At 42.6% G+C, this 16,835-nt stretch overlaps 1 protein-coding gene across 6 annotated transcripts in view; it reads right to left on the bottom strand.

Moving 5' to 3' along the window:
• VPS8 (VPS8 subunit of CORVET complex) overlaps positions 1-16,835 on the bottom strand; it is a 224,996-nt gene that overhangs the window by 58,445 nt on the left and 149,716 nt on the right. For 2 of the 6 annotated variants that reach the window (XM_073360260.2, XM_073360264.2), the window contains 2 exons: positions 8,746-8,827; positions 5,011-5,132 (listed from right to left, as the gene is read on the bottom strand). The exons of 1 other annotated variant lie outside the window; for it this stretch is intronic. In XM_073360260.2, coding sequence (XP_073216361.2) covers positions 5,011-5,132; positions 8,746-8,827 — 204 coding nt within the window. Of the gene's footprint in view, positions 1-5,010; positions 5,133-8,745; positions 8,828-11,450; positions 12,277-16,835 lie in introns of those variants that run through there. 3 more of the 6 variants (XM_073360261.2, XM_073360262.2, XM_073360266.2) reach the window with 3 other exon arrangements.

Raw genomic sequence — 16,835 nt, 5'->3', positions numbered from 1 at the left:
TGCTGTGTAACTGCAGAGTTCTACATTGTCCACAAAGGCACTCCTGTCCTTGGCAGAGATTTATTGGCTGCTTTAAATCTCAGGGTAGTTAATGGACAAATTGATCTTCCCCAACAAAGCACTCTTGCGGTATACACACCAGTTTCAGCTGGGATCCAAAACCAGGTTGAGGAGAAACTCTGCTGTGCTTACGGGTTTCTGCATAAAGTTAAAATGCGGAATAATGTGATGCCTGTATGACAGTAATTACCATTTTCAGTCAGAGAAGCTGTTTCAGAAGAACTTAGAAAACTTGTTCAAGAGGACATTATTGAAGAGATTAACTCCTTGGAATGGGTTTCACCTATAGTAGTGACACAGAAGAAGGGTGTAGGCATTCACCTTAAGGGAGCCAAATAAAGCTATTGTGATCGACAGCCATCCTCTTCCTCACAAAGAAGATTTGCAGAACTCCGTGGAGCAAAGATGTTTTCTACTCTTGATTTGCAGAGCGCATACCACCAGGTTATGTTGCACGAAGATAGCAGAGACCTCACAGCATTTATTACATGAGGGACTATTCCGTTTTAAACGTGTTCCATACGGGTCTCGCATCACCCCAAGTGCCTTCCAAAAAATAATGTAATTGATTTTGAAGAATCAACATGGAGTTCAGTGCTTTTGGATGATATTATCGTGTTTGGAAATACTTCAGAGGAGCATGACAATAACCTGCAGGCTGTACTAAACTGCATCAGGAAAGCAGGCCTCAAGCTCAATAGGTCCAAATGCAAACTCAGACAAACTGAACTCTCCTTTCTGGGCATACTATTTCACAGGCTGGACTAAAACCTGATCCGGCTCATATCCTGGCAATTTCAAATGCTCCTCCTCCAACAAATTTGCAAACCTTACGTTCCTTCTTGGGTCTTACCTCCTGGTATGCAAAATTCATTCCCAGTTATGCTTCTGACATTGAACCATTACGAGAATTACTACAGGGAAGTTCAACCTTAGCGTGGACAACGGATGCACAAGCTAGTTTTGAAATGGTGAAAGACTTGATTGTACATAGTCCAGTACTTGCACTATTCACTCCTGCATTGCCCACAATTGTAACTACTGATGCTTCTAATTATGGACTTGGGGCTGTCCTCAAATAACTTCATGAGGACAACAGAAAGAAGACTGTTGCATTTGCTTCAAGGACACTAAGTAATGCTGAGAGAAAATATTCTACAGTTGAAAAAGAAGCACTTGCTTGTGTCTGGGCTACTGAAAAATGGATAACTTACCTGTGGGGCCACACGTTCAAGTTGCGCACAGACCATAGCCCTTTGACGACATTGCTCACCACGGAAGGACTGGGAAGAGCAGGATATCGTATTGCTAGATGGTCTGCAAGACTACTCTCTTTCAATTATGAACTGGAATATAAGCCTGGAAACCAAAATGTCGTAGCTGATTGCCTTCACCAGATGGCCCACCGGAGGATGAGGATGTAGTAGTTGCGCTTACTACAAGCACTCTTACTGCAGTTACAAGAGAACAATTTCATGTTGCTTGTAATTATTAGAATTGGGAGCACTGGCTGTTCGGAGTCTGAAAGGACAGGAAACAGGAAGGAGGGGGAAGGAGTTGAAGAGGCTGAGGGAGAGCTAGTGAAGGTGCAACAGCAGCTTGGAAAAGAGGTTTCTACATTAAAAAATAAAGTCCTGTTGAAGTTTGTTAGTACCTTGCCTGGCTACTAGAGCTTGCTGTAGATTTACAAATACAGTGTGCTTTGAGTACCAGTATGTATTCTGCAATGTGCTGTGAGCTTATAAAGTTAATTTTATTCACCAAAAATAGAACTTTATTGCAAAAATATGCAATAGTTTCATGAGTGACCAGACAGCCTCATATTTTTTTTCAAGCATTTTTATTAGAAAAAAGTCATTTTTTTAATTAATGCAGTAGTAGAGCTCACTAAGCCAGTCTGTGAATCGAAGGAATTGCAGGTTTCCATTTTCTCAGAATAACTCTTATTTATCTATTTAGTCACTTTCATTATCGATGCCCTGCATGACCTCTATGAGTTCAGGTTTGCGAGATTATTTTGTTTGGTTTATAATTGTTTCGTTTTTTCCATGTTTTGCAAATAATGAATGTTGAATTCTGTTATTTATATACTTTTTCCATCTTGTGAATCTATTTATATGTTTTGTTTCCTTGTGTGTTTATATTTTGTATCAAAACAAAGATAAAGTTAAAAATAGAACTTTATTAAGTGGGGAAAACAGTATACAAAAACAATGTAATACTTTTTTTAACAAATTAACAGCGTGGAACTTTAAAATTGGAAAGGCTGCAAACATTTATGTGCATTTCAGCGCACAAACATAGTCCGCTGTGGTTATGCATACACCAACCATGATTCTCACAGGTCAGCGTTTGTGAAGCTGTGATTTTTCTTGCTGTTCCCCAGGATGGAGAAGTAGGGGTATGGATGCAGTCTCTGATGCCATGTAGTCTGGGATTTGTGGATCTGTTGGTCAACCAGTGTCTGCAGCATTTGGGGGTGCTGCCTGAGAAGACCCATTATGTCCTGGTGCATTTCCCTCTCCTTAGGCCTTTTTCCTGTCTTCTTTTTCCTTATTCATGCAGAGGGTCATATTGGCTCTCCACGCTCCTTGTTCCTGATCCGATGCAGCACTGGTTCACAGGACTTCACTGAAAGTGTCCTCCCACCTACTCCAACCAAGGGATGACAAGCAGATGCCAACTCTACCTCTGTTTGTTCTCAGACAAGTAAAAGAATGAAGAGGTAATATCGGTGTTTAACTTGGGAACGGGCCAGGCAACAATCTTTAAATTTAAATATTGTAAAGAAAAGTGTACGCAAGCTTACCCAAGGTACCTTTCTCCTTCATCAAGCTCATCCAGTGCTCTCCTGGTGGGACTGGCTAGACTGTGGGGGAGTCTCAAATGGCATGGCTGGAGCCCCCCACTGTGTCCCCCACTTTGCCCCCCCCCTTCTTGCTGTTCATGGCAGAGGTCTCTGTCTCAGGCTCCTCTGAGGTCTCCATGGTGGTCTGTGAGGTGCTGGTGAGGTCTCCGCCACATATGGCATACAGCTTATTGCAAAAGTGCCAGGTTTGTGGCTCAGCACCAGATCAATTGTTGGCCTCCTCAGCCTTGTGATAGCCCTGGCAAAATTCCTTCACTTTCACACAGCACTGCTGCTGATTCCAGTCATATCCTTTTGCCTGTATCTCCCATGTAATCCATTTGTAGATGTCCACATTTCTCAGCTGGTCCATGGCTCTGCCAGGGGCATTGTGGAACAGCTGCCGGAGGACTGTTAGGGTATCCAGAGTTCACAGGTCAGTAGGTTGACCATGTTTCCACAACTTCTGGGAGGTGGTTTTTCTGCATCGCACTAACAGGATGCTTATGGCGGCAGACAAATTTGAAAGCAGACATGCACGAATTGGTTGACACAAGACTGACAGTCCACAGCCCTATGTTCACCCCTTTTATAAGACTATGTTAAATATTGTACAAAGCATACTGTATAAGGTATCATTTGAACACTCATGATTTGCTCATCATTACTGTCCTGGTAAAATGGGTGGCAACACTGTATGTAAAGATAAGATTCTACTGTATACTATTACTAAGACATGCAACAACATGTTCTGAAGGGCAGTCACAAAAAGTTCCCCAGAGACAAAAGGCTAGCCAATGCCTCAGCCAGGTGTCAATGAGATCAATTGGACCATCACCTAATTAAGTGGCCATTCTTCAGTGGGAGAGAGGGTGTGGGCAAAAAAAAAAAAAAAAAAAATCTACATTTTGACAAAGAAGCATCTTAAGGTTCCTGGCCACACAGACTGTGTCTCCTGAACATCAGCTGGAGATGAGTCTTGTACACGAGAAAGGGTTATAAGAGGAGAGGCCAGATGCCCCAAATCACCTCTCCCTTGCTCTCTGCCCATAGCACCATCAATCCCTGAAGAATAAAGGGAGCGGCATTGGACTTGGGGGAAAATCCTGACCGAAAGAGGATCAGCCAGTAAGATTGCTGGAACATGTGGTGAGAGAGACCTTTGCTTTGTATTCATTTAGATTGTTAAGTTAGGTGTTAGTTGTGTTTTACCTTTTATTTCCTTGTAACCAATTCTGATTTATATGGCTCGTTACTTGTAGTCACTTAAAATCTATCTTTCTGTAGTTAGTAAATTTGTTTTGTTGTTTTATTTAAACCAGTGTGTTTGTACTGAAGTGTTTGGAAAACTCCATTTGGGATAACAAGATTGGTGCATATCATTTTCTATTAATAAATGACAGACTTCATATGAGCTTGTGTTGTGCAGGAGGGTGCTGGGCAGTACAAGATGCACATTTCCGGGGGAAAGTCTGAGGTTGGGAGTTTCTTGGTGTTGCCCGCAGTGTAATTCATGAGTGGCTGGCTATAGCACTCACACTATAGCTGGGAGTGATTTACATGCTGGAGGCTGTGTGAGAGCACACCAGGAGGGTTGCTCTCACAGAGAAGCATGTAAAAGGCACCCCAGGTTGGGAAATTGAGGGGACACAGCTGTCTATCAGTCCAGATTGTACCCTGGGTAACGTCACAAAGATGACTTACATTGACCTAACTTTGTAGTGTAGACAAGGCCTAAGTAAGGATTTAGTAGGCTAACTTAGGCTCCCATTTCTTAGGAATCTCAGCCCTATGTTTTAAAAATATTTAAATTTTGGACCAAGTTAATTAAGATCTAATAGGTAAAAAACTGTTTGGTTTACAACATACAATCTTTACATTACTACATCTTCTCTCAAGGCTAAACATTATCATTTCAGTTAGTGTCCCACCACACCAGTCCCCTGAGCATTTTTCATCTTTGTAGCCTTAACGAATAATTAACCAGATTAATTTCTGTAACTACTCCGAAGTCAACAATTTTACATCAGGGATGGATTTGGCTCTACATTCTGAATGTGGTATAACCAGGGCCTTATGAAAGACAACAATTTAGTAAACACCTGTATGCTCACTATGTTTTCTCTTCCCCTGCTGCTCACCTGGAGAATTCTCTGCAAGATTGAGGGAAGGGCAATAAATGCAGCCATGTTGTTTAGCACTTGCATTGTCAAACTCTTCAGAGCTGAAATAATAAATATGTAAAAATCATGCACAGCTAGTCAGAACTGGAGGTTTATAAAAACAACAACATGTTAGACTAAACATCCTTGTGAATTCTTATACTCCTTTGTTTTCAAAACCATGATTAACATTTACAATAAAAATAGTTATAATGACCAGAGAATTACACAAAAAAATTATAATTCTTTATATTTAAAAATAAATGTAATTTTCAGGTATGTTTTTGGGACTCTCACACTACTATGATTCTCCCCCCAACATACACACACAAATTGCCACATAGTCTGGGACCTTCCTGAATTTATTTATTTTTCTAATCTGGTTATTTACTGCAGTTCAAATTTCCCTATTGCCATCAAGTATAAACCTGCAAAACTCATTCACATGAATAGTCTTACTGACTTCAACATTTTCCACTGGTGGCCAACAATTCTGTTATCTGTGTGCCCAGGATGAAAAAGTCAGGATCTGCAGGAGCTCAGCATCTCTGAACAAAATACAGGCCTTAGATGACTCTGGTTATCACACAAAGTGCCTCCTATGTGATGATTTTATAACTTATTCTCAAATAAACCATGCTCAGTTTGGTTTCCCTTCACATTATGAAGGGCCCTGACCAAGAATAAGGAAGCTCTGGAGGCAGTGTGACAGGACATGGATACCCTTATAGCTGCATAGCAGTGACGCCTAAGGGTCAAACATATGACAAAAAACTCAGGTGCTCACAATGCTTCAGGCCTGTTCCCTCTTTCTGTCAGCACAAAGGAAGGAGATGCCACCTGTAATTGCCATGGCATGGAAGAGTCTCCAGCAGCTCTCTGCCCCAGGGCTCACATGGGGACTGGTGGGGCAGTGGCTGGTGTATGGTCCTATGGGGGTCAATGCCAGCCAACTCGTGCTAGAGCAGCCCCCAGGCTGCTGTAACCTGCACCAGTGCTGGGGCACAGAATCAAGGACCTGATTGTTTCCTCACCTTCTTCTCTTTCCACTCTCCTGCACTGCCCTGGGAGCTGGGTGTGGGAAGGGAGCCATCCTGTACTAGACTTTCATCTAGGTGTAGGGCAGGCAGAATCAGCTTGAGTATATCTAGGGAGCAGGCGCAGACCCACAGATCTTGCTGATGAAAATATCTGATTAAGAGGGTACAGACACGTGCACACCCTGATGTGGAGCGCCCGCAGGAACGCTACTTGAAGAACTACTCTCTTCTCCCTCAACTGGAATTCAGCAGGTGGCCAGTGGGGGAGCTGCTGAAACAGAGAAGAGGCTGCTGCCGCTGCTCAGAACATTCATGTCATATCGAAGCAGGTCCTATGGCTGTAGGGGGAACCATATGGAGCAACTGGGCAGGTGGTGTCAACTCCCCCACCACCCTCGCAGTAATGGCCAGATTCAAACACTTCTGTTTAAAAATCATTGGGTGACATTCAAGAAATATCTTTAATTCACAATGAAGAGTTGCCTTTAATAATTCAAAGCCATGAGGACCACAGTGTTTTCTGTGCCATGGGCTGGACACCCCTCCTGTAAAAGTTGTGCCTGTCATAATCCATTTCAGCATATGTTCCAGGCCCCTGTTCACTGGATTCTCAGGGGCAATAGCTATACAACTCTTTAGTCCTGGGATGGCCTTTTTATCATGTGTATACAGTTCTCAGCAGAATGGGTCCTAGCTTCCTGATGGGACAACTAGGCAGTATGGCAATATAAAAATTAAATAGCAACCCACTTTAAGAATGGACTAAAACTGGTTATAATTCAGGATGCAAGTGTGAAAAGGGAGGGCAATAGTTCCTTTACACTTTTTCCTCTAAAAGGGTTGAGTGTTTCCTTCCTTTTTAGGCGCATTAACCCTGAGAACCACCTTCAATTTCCAGAATTTTTAATTTTAATAATGAGCTTGTTTAAATGGATGTTAGACTCAATAGCTCCTCTTTGCCAGAATGCGATGGCACGCCCTATCTTTGGCCATGGCTCTGATGACAGATGATCCTTGCTCTCCAGAGATCACTGTGGATTAAAAACCACAGGTTCTTAGTCTCAGTCAATGCACGGTCACCCTCCACTGATGAACCAGCAAAACCCTATCCACTCATTGCACAAAGAGATAGTGACCTGCTGTTAGAGGAAACAGTCATTGGATTGCACTAGGACTGCAGTATTTACTGCACCAATGGGTTGTGAAGACTGATGGGGAAAAGGAAGGAGAAAATGGAGGCAAGGAAGAACTATCAGATGATCCCAGAGGTCCATGACTTTCCCAAAAGCCTCAGTACAGAGTTAACACAGGGAGCTGCTATTGCATGCACAGAGTCAAGAAACCGGAGCTGTGATGCAGTTACCAAACCTAACCACGGAAGCTGTGCAGGTAATAAGAATTTTGACTCATGCGCTCCCTTTATAGTCATGGATGGTTGGAGTCAGCCCAGCGGTTTGTTCCAGACTAGTGGACTGAATGTGTATGAGGCAGATAGGAGGGAGGCAGTATGGTCTAGCAGGTGAGGACTGGACTCTAGCAGAAGGAGACCTAGATTCTAGTCTTAGTTTAGCCGCTAACCTAATCTGACTCTGGACAAATCACTTCCCCTCTCTGTGGCTCTGTTCCCCTCCCATCTTTGTCTGTTTATCTATTTAGACTGTCAGCTTTTCAGGGCAGTGATTGTTTATACAACACCCAGCACAAAGGAGCATCACGATGCTAGCATCATAGAAATAAGACAATAGCATGAGAAAATTCTTAAGTGTGCGAAGGCAATAGTGTATTATCTATCTACGGAAAGGGGATGGAGGCAGACAGAATAGGGTTAATTTTTAAGGCAACAAATGGAAATGTTTAATTTGATTTATTCTTCTTCTTCTGGCATTGGGCAGAAGAAATACCTACGGTATCAACTGTTAACACACAAATGACAAACACCCAGTTACAAATAATGGGCATGCTCTTCCTTGCTTGTGTTTTTGTGTCAGATTTGCTGTGTGTGGCATCTAACTGTTGCACAACCAAGTTTTCTGTATAAATTCACTTCAATATATCTGAAAGTACCTACAGGAACTCCTAGTTAATGCGCATCACTTGCATGCACACAGAATAACTATGGTGGATCAGTATCCAGAGAATGAATTGGAAAGACCCCAAATCTACCCCCAATGGAAAGCCTAAGAAACGTACAGGACCTGAAGCAAAACTGACCTATATTGGTCCAAAGAAAATAGTTGCAGAGTCATTTAAAGCAATAGGTTCTTAACTCAGATGCCTCAGCTAATTGCAACTTCCACTGAGTCAATGAGGAGGCAAGTAGTCTAAGTAGCCAGGACCAGATGATTTAGGACTTTACAGGTCAAATAAATAACTTACATTGTACTTGAAAGGCAATTAGGGACCAGGGCAGACAGTAACACAGGTGTAATGTGCTCCTGGTAAAAAGTGTTACTTCACAGCTGGAATAGAGTAACTGCATTTTTCACACAGGCGTACACCCTAGCTTTGTTTTGGAATTGTACACTAGTTCAGTCACAATGCTTAGTTCCTCACGTTTGGTCAGGAGAAAAGGAGAAAAAAGACCGAGGTCACATTTTCAGTGGTATCTGGCACCATAAGGTGCCAACAAACTTACGTTCAGAATACTGACACAACACTGTTGAACTGGATAGCTTCTGTGGTGACATCATAGCCTCCAGGAGGGGAAACCAGAGTGCCTAGAATAATTAAGTGCACAATAAATCCTACAATTCTGGCAAAAATAAGTGATTACTGGGGCTATCAAGCAATTAAAGAAAGTAATCACGATTAATGGCATTGTTAAACAGAATACCGTTTATTTTAAATATTTGTGGATGTTTACTATATTTTCAAATATATTAATTTCAATTACAACACAGAATACAAAGTGTACAGTGCTCACTTTATATTTCTGATTACAAATTTGCACTGTAAAAAAAAATTGTATTTTTCAATTCACCTCATATAAGTACTGTAGTGCAATCTCTTTATCATGAAAGTTGAACTTACAAATATAGAATTATATACAAAAAACTGCATTCAAAAAAAAAATGTAAATCTTTAGAGCCTGTAAGTCCACTCAGTCCTACTTCTTGGTCAGCCAATCACTCAGACAAACAAGGCTGGTTACAATTTGCAGGAGATAATGCTGCCCACTTCTTGTTTACAATGTCACCTGAAACTGAGAACAAGTGTTCGCATGGCACTTTTGTAGCCGGCATTGCAAGATATTTATGTGCCAGGTGAGCTAAAAATTCATATGTCCCTTCATGCTTCAACCATCATTCCAGAGGACATGCTTCCATGCTGATGATGGGTTCTGCTTGATAAAGATCCAAAGCAGTGCGGACAGATGCATGTTCATTTTCATCACCTGAATCCGATGCCGCCAGCAGAAGATTCATTTTCTTTTTTGGTGGTTTGGGTTCCATAGTTTCCACATCAGAGTGTTGCTCTTTTAAGACGTCTAAAAGCATGCTCCATATCTCGTCCTTCTCAGATTTTGGATGGAACTTCAGATTCTTAAACCTTGGGTCAACTGCTGTAGCTATTTTTAGAAATCTCACATTGATACCTTCTTTACATTTTGTCAAATCTGCTGTGGAAGAGTTCTTAAAACGAACATGTGCTAGGTCATTATCTGAGACTGCTATAACATGAAATATATGCAGAATGTAGATAAAATAGAGCAGGAGACATACAATTCTCCCCACAAGGAGTATAGTCACAAATTTAATTGACGCATTTTTTTTTAAACAAGCATCAGCAGCAGGGAAGCATGTCCTCTGGAATGGTGGCCAAAGCATGGAAGGGGCATACGAACATTTAGCATATCTGGCATGTAAATGCCTTGCAACACCAGTTACAAAAGTGCCATGCGAATGCCTCTTCTCACTTTTAGGTGACATTGTAAATAAGAAGCAGGCGGCAGCATCTCCCGTCAATGTAAACAAACTTGCTTGTCTTAGCAATTGGCAGAATAAAAAGTAGGACTGAGTGGACTTGTAGGCTCTAAAGTTTTACACTGTTGTGTTTTTGAGTCCAGTTATGAAACCAAAATAAATAAATAAATCTGCATTTGTAAGTTACATTTTCACGATAAAGAAAAAAGGTATAAACGGTATATAAAATGGTGTTTTTAATTTATACTGGGGGGGGAGGGGTCGCACTCAGAGGCTTGCTATGTGAAAGAGATCACCAGTACAAAAGTTTGAGAACCACTGAGTAAGAGAATGTAAGAGCCAGTATTGCTCAACTCTCACTTGCTCCAAATGTTAGGCATATAGCAACACAAGCATTGCATCTGCAGTTACTACATGATAGATGTTCTCTAACACATGGCAGTGTACAATAATACACAACATGTATCTTTTCTCGGATGTTTATTACAGAGTACAACTTTAGGCATTTAATTAACTAATCCTCACTCTTATTCATTTGACACAATATGCCTGGAAGCTTTAGTAATTTTGTGCAATGCCCAAGAAATTGCCACTTGAGCAAACAAGTGGAAGTTTCAGCTATTTGGCAGGATGACTAATGCATACAGTGGTGACTACTAAAGGCAGCATTTGCCAGCAGTTACCACAGTCTTTCTCCAGACTTCAGAGAGATATGTAGTGACTGAATAGTGGCAGTGGGCAAATGCTGACTCTTAAATGGACTCTACTGTAGACAGAATGGCCAGTTCACCCCTGCACTGAAGTGCAGTCTCCTCTGAGGTGACACATGATAGCTGTTTAGCACCCAGAGCACCACCATAACACTAAGACAAGAAAGAAAGAAAATACTATATCAAATTAACACTACTGGGGGAATTTATGTAGGCAGAAAGTAATTACATGCTTTCTAAGTGGAATTTGTCCAGGTCACATAAAATATATAGTTCTGTTGGAACTTTCCTGAACTGCCAGAAAAGCACCAGTCTTCAATGAGCTCCCTGCAGAATTCCTTGCTGCCCCCACTATAGACACAAGAATTTTTTGGGAGCCCCTTACTCAGTTTCCTACTTTAAAAAAAAAAGCTAGGCTTGTGTGTCTACCAAGGAAGAGGGATAACAGTCAAGCTCTTAGAGAACATTTTTTCATCCACAGATGTCAATGGCAAACAAGTATCATCCCAATATTACAGATGGGGAAACGGAGGCTCAGGGAGATTAAGGGATTTGCTAAAAGTCAAAAGTCACAGAGTAAGTTAGTGGCACAGTTGGGAAAAGATCACAGGGCTCTTGATTCCCACCCCAATGCATTATCCACTGAACCACTCTGCCTCTGCAGAACCGGAGTTTTTGAGTTTAGACACAAAAAGTTATTTACCTTGTAACTGGTGTTCTTTGAGATGTGTGGTCCCTAAGTGTGGGACTCCACTGTGGGATGCGCGTGCTCCATAAGCCCGAGAGTGGAGAATTTTTGCAAGCAGTGTCCACTGGTCTGTGCCTGTGTCCCTATTCTCCTTGTGCTCTGCAGAGAAGGCATAAGGGGCAGGGCAGACTGCCTGCCTGTTCAGTTCCTTCTCTACTGCAAATCTTGGCCAAAATCCAAAGCAGAGGGAAAGGAAGGCAGGTAGTGGAATACAGATAAGGACCACACATGTTGAAGAAGAAATGGTTACTCACCCCGTGCAGTAACTATGGTTCTTCGAGATGTGTTCCCCCATGGGTGCTTCACTCTAGATGGGCCTGCACCCCCTGTGCCTTTGATCGGAGATTTCTCATAGCAGCATCTGGCCCGTGCATGGGTGTTACTCAGTCTCATGCACTGTGCCATTGTTATACAGCATTGCACGGACGAACCGCCCTCAGTTCCTTCTCTCTCATGAAACCCTGTAGCAGAGAGCTCTGAAGCAGAAGGCAAGGAGGGTGGGTAATAGAGCACCAATGGGCACATACATCTTGAAGAACCATGTGTCCTTTTCCAGGGATGGTATTGTTGATGCCAATGTAACCATACAGAATTTTAGTTTGTAAATAAAAAAGTTGAGTGGTTGCGGGTTGAAAATGGGTCTTCATCCTCCTTACTTTTTGGGAACTAGGAAATATTTTCAATAGAAATCTTTTCCCTGATGTTGAAGAGGTACCCACTCTGTTGCTCCCCACTGAATGAGAAATTTTTCCTCCTGGAGAAGGATCTCTTCAAGAGAGTGGTCCCTGGAAAGTGACAGGGAAGAGAAACTTAATGTTATAGCCCGAATGGATGATATCCAGCCCCCATTTGTCTGTTGTTGTGGGGAAAAGAGTGCTAGCTGGCTGCCAAAGGAGATCTGGGGATTGGGTAGGGGTGGCCTCAACAGTGGTTTTCAACCCCAAACCTATCTTTCGGCTGGGAGGTGAGATTGGGTCGATGTGGAAGGAGCTCGGTATGGTGGCTTTTGCACCCTCTGCTCTGTCTTTTGTAAGGTGATTCCTGCGCTGATGGTAAAATGGTTGAGGCATAGGCCTCAATTTGTATGGTCACTTAAGGTATTTCCTCTTCATACCTGGTGTATATATACACCAAGAGAGCAGAGGGGAGCCCTGGAATCCTTTAGTGAGTGCAAAGACTCATCTGTCTTTTCATTGAAAAAGGTTGATCTTGAAATGCAAGTACTCTACAGTGTTCTTGAGCTCTCTGGGAAAACCTGAAAAAAGTGTAGCCACGATTCCTGGTGCATCACAATGGCAGTTGCCATTGATTTTGATGCGGCATCAGCGGCATCAATTTCAGATTGCAATGAAGTTCTGGTCACCAGCTTGCCTGCATCAACAAGGGCCTAAAAGTAAGCGCTATCCTGCTAGAACAACTTGTCCTTAAAATCCAGGAACTCTGAATAATTCAGAAAATTTTAGTTGGCAAATCTGATAGATATTCTAAACTGGAAGCTAGCAAATGTAAAGACCTTCCTCCCCAAAAGGTCCGGGCATTTGGCCTGCTTATAGGTGGGTGTTGCGGTCTAGATCTCTCTGTGGCAACCTGAACAAGAAGTAAATCAAAACTCCACTTCCTTAGCCAGGGCAAAGCATTGCTTCTCTGCCCTCTTGGGGGTACTGTGCATGTTGCCAACGTGCACTCCAGCTAGATTCTGTGGGTTGCAGCTTACACTGTGAGTCCTGGACCTTCTCTAAGGAGATTTGGAGCTCTACCAACATCAGTGCTTAAATTTGTAATGAAGGAGGTGCTGGGCTCAAGCAAATTTTTTACTTTCATAACTGTCACAGCAAGCCCAGGGGTGCGGGCTCTATGAACTGCCAAGCCTAGAGGTGTAGGTGCTCAGCCCTGGCAAGCCCCTGCACAAATTAAGCACTGACCTCCACCCTTTGTAGCAACTACTGGAATCGCTTGTGGTCATTCAGAAGGGAATGAGAAATTGGAGTGACTGATACTTCAGGAGATGAAGATACCCTTGGTACTGGTGGAACCATCTCATAGTCTTCCCCTTCTATAGGATCAGGAGGAAGTTGTAGTTGCACTCTTGAATAGAAGAAACATGGTATGACTCCCTGCTAGATTGCACAGACCTTGGGTATTGTGCATATGGTCCCTGGCTCCAACAGAGCCAGTGGGAAGGGTTGAAGGTGGGTTGTGGAGGTCGCCAAGGCCTGGGGTACCCTGGTCATGAGGGGGGTGTCCTGGTTTGGATAAGGCAGGCTGGTTCCAGGAAGCTCTTCATCTTCTGTCTGGATTTATCTCCCTTGGTGGAGACAATGATGGTTTCTCCAGTATATCTGATTCCCCCAACAAGAAGGTCCAATCCAGCTTGATCAGCGATGCCATTATGGGACCTACCGCTAGTTTTGAGAGCCCTAATAAGCCATCCCTTCAAGCCACCAACTTCAATATCAACCTTTTATCTATTGAGACTTTTTTCTTAGTAGCTGTCATGACCACCAAGCAAGCATTTGAGTTGACAGCCTTTTTCATAGAGGAACCTTACTGCATGTTCCACAAAGACAAGGTGGTGCTCAGGGCACCAGAATCCTCTTTTCCTAAAGTAAATCCCTCCTTCCACACTTCCAAAGAGGTGATGTGCTTCCTTTGTTCAGTCCAAAACCACAACATCCAACTGATAAGTTGTGTCAAAAAGCAACAAGAAACTATCTCAAGCGTACAGAATTCACAAGAAGATTGGGCTTCTTATTAGTGTCCTTTCATCTGAGATGCCAGGAACTCAGATTCCAAGCCCCGCGTCACTAGGTGGATTAGACTCTGTATCACAGAGGCCTACAAACGATCAGATGCTCCTATCCCAGAATCTGTTGTCCCTTTGTTGGGGGGACATTTGTGAGGATGAAGAGAGAAAGGACAGTCTCTGTCTGAAGGCCGATCTGTATTCTCTCCTGAGGGCACAGAGGAGAATGGAGAGACTGTTTGGATTTTGCTGCATTGTCACCTACCACCTTTTGCAGCTTTTCTCCAAAAATGAAGAAGCCTGTAAACTCAGCCAAGCATAGGACCTGCTTAGAGTGAGTATCCGCCTTCAGAGTCAGAGTCATAGGTGGCACCTGGCCACTGAGCTGGAAGCTATGGCTCAGCCTGAGAAAATCATTGTATCCGTTGAGACACCATTTCTTAAAGCACAGCTAAAGTCAGGGTGAACTCTGTAATTAATGGCTTTGAGATCTTCCAGACAGGAGAGAGATGCTCCTGCAAAGCAGGTGGCTGCCAGGGACACTTGGAGGGTGGCAGAGGCGGCTACAAAGCTTTTTTGGGGAGTGGCTTCCATCCTTCTATCTGTGGGTTCCTTAGGACAGAGCTCCCCTGCTGCCCCCAAGGGAACAGCCATATCCCTGGTAAGAGATAGAATCACAGAACTGGAAGGTTCCTCAAGAGATCATCTAGTCCAGTCCCCTGCATTCAAGGCAGGACTAAGTATTGTCTATACCATCCTTGACAGGCGTTTATCCAAGCTGCTCTTAAAAATCCCCAATGATGGATATTCCACAACCTCCCTAGGCAATTTATTCTAGTGTTTAACCACTCTGACAGTTAGGAAGTTTTTCCTAATGTCCAACCTAAACCTCTCTTGCTGCAATTTAAACCCATTGCTTCTTGTCCCATCCTCAGAGGTTAAGAAAAACAATTTTTCTCCTTCCTCCTTGTAACAACCTTTTATGTACTTGAAAACTTATGTCCCCTCTCAGTCTTCTCAAGACTAAACAAACTCAATTTTTTCAATCATCCCTCATAGGTCATGTTTTCTAAACGTTTAATCATTTTTGTTGTTCTTCTCTGGACTTTCTCCAATTTGTCCACATCTTTCCTGAAATGTGGCACCCAGAACTAGACATACTACTCCAGCTGAGGCCCAATCAGTGCAGAGTGGAGCGGAAGAATTACTCTACGTGTCTTGCCTACAATACTCCTGTTAATGCATCCCAGAATGATGTTGGCTTCCTCCCCCCCATAGCGTTACACTGTTGACTCATATTTAGCATATGACCCTCAGATCCCTTTCCACAGTACTCCTTCCTAGGCAGTCACTTCCTATTTTGTATGTGTGGAACTGATTGTTCCTTCCTACTTTGTATTTGTCGTTATTGAATTTCATCCTATTTACTTCAGAGACCATTTCTCCAATTTGTTCATATCATTTTGAATTTTAATCCTATCCTCCAAAGCACTTGCAACCTCTCCCAGCTTGGTATTGTCCGCAAATTTTAAAAGTGTACTCTCTATGCCATTATCTAAATCACTGATGAAGATATTGAACAGAACTGTACCCAGAACCAATCCTTGCGGGACCCCACTCATTATGCCCTTCCAGAATGAGTGTGAAGCACTGATAACTACTCTCTGGGAATGATTTTCCAACCAGTTATGCACCCACTTTATAGTAGCTCCATCTAGGTTGTATTTCCCTAGTTTGTTCATGAGAAGGTCATGAGAGACAGTATCAAAAGCCTTACTAAAGTCAAGATATACCACATCTACTGCTTCCCCCCCATCCACAAGGCTTGTTACCCTGTCAAAGAAAGCTATCGGGTTCGTTTGACATGATCTGTTCTTGACAAATCCATGTTGAAGGTTATTTATCACCTTATTTTTTCTATGTGTTTGCAAATTGATTGCTTAATTATTTGCTCAATCATCATTCCGGGTACAGAAGTTAAGCTGACTGGTCTGTAATTCCCCGGATTGTCCTTATTTCCCTTTTTATAGATGGGCACTATATTTGCCCTTTTCCAGTCTTTTGGAACGTCTCCCGTCTTCAATGACTTTTCAGAGATAATTGCTAATGGCTCAGATATCTCCTCAGTCAGCTCCTTAAGTATTCTAAGATGCATTTCATCAGGCCCTGGTGATTTGAAGGCAGCTAACTTTTCTCAGTAATTTTTGACTTGTTCTTTCCCTATTTTAGACTCTGATCCTGCTTTATTTTCACTGGCATTCACTATGTTAGACGTCCAATCGCCACCCACCTTCTTGGTGAAAACCGAAAGAAAGAAGTCATTAAGCACCTCTGTCATTTCCATATTTTCTGTTATTGTCTTTCCCCCCTCATTGAGTAATGGGGCCTACTCTGTCCTTGGTCTTCCTCTTGCTTCTAATGTATTTGTAGAATGTTTTCTTGCTTCCTTTTAGGTCCCAAGGGAGTTTGATCTTGTTTTGTGCCTTGGCTTTTCTAATTTTGTCCCTACATATTTGTGTTATTTGTTTATATTCATCCTCTGTAATTTGAGCAACTTTCCACTTTTTGTAGGACTCTTTTTTGAGTTTTAGATCATTGAAG

This window comes from Lepidochelys kempii, chromosome 9, assembly GCF_965140285.1.
Source record: "Lepidochelys kempii isolate rLepKem1 chromosome 9, rLepKem1.hap1, whole genome shotgun sequence".
Taxonomy (NCBI): Eukaryota; Metazoa; Chordata; order Testudines; family Cheloniidae; genus Lepidochelys; species Lepidochelys kempii.
This window is presented reverse-complemented; position numbering and strand designations above follow the sequence as displayed.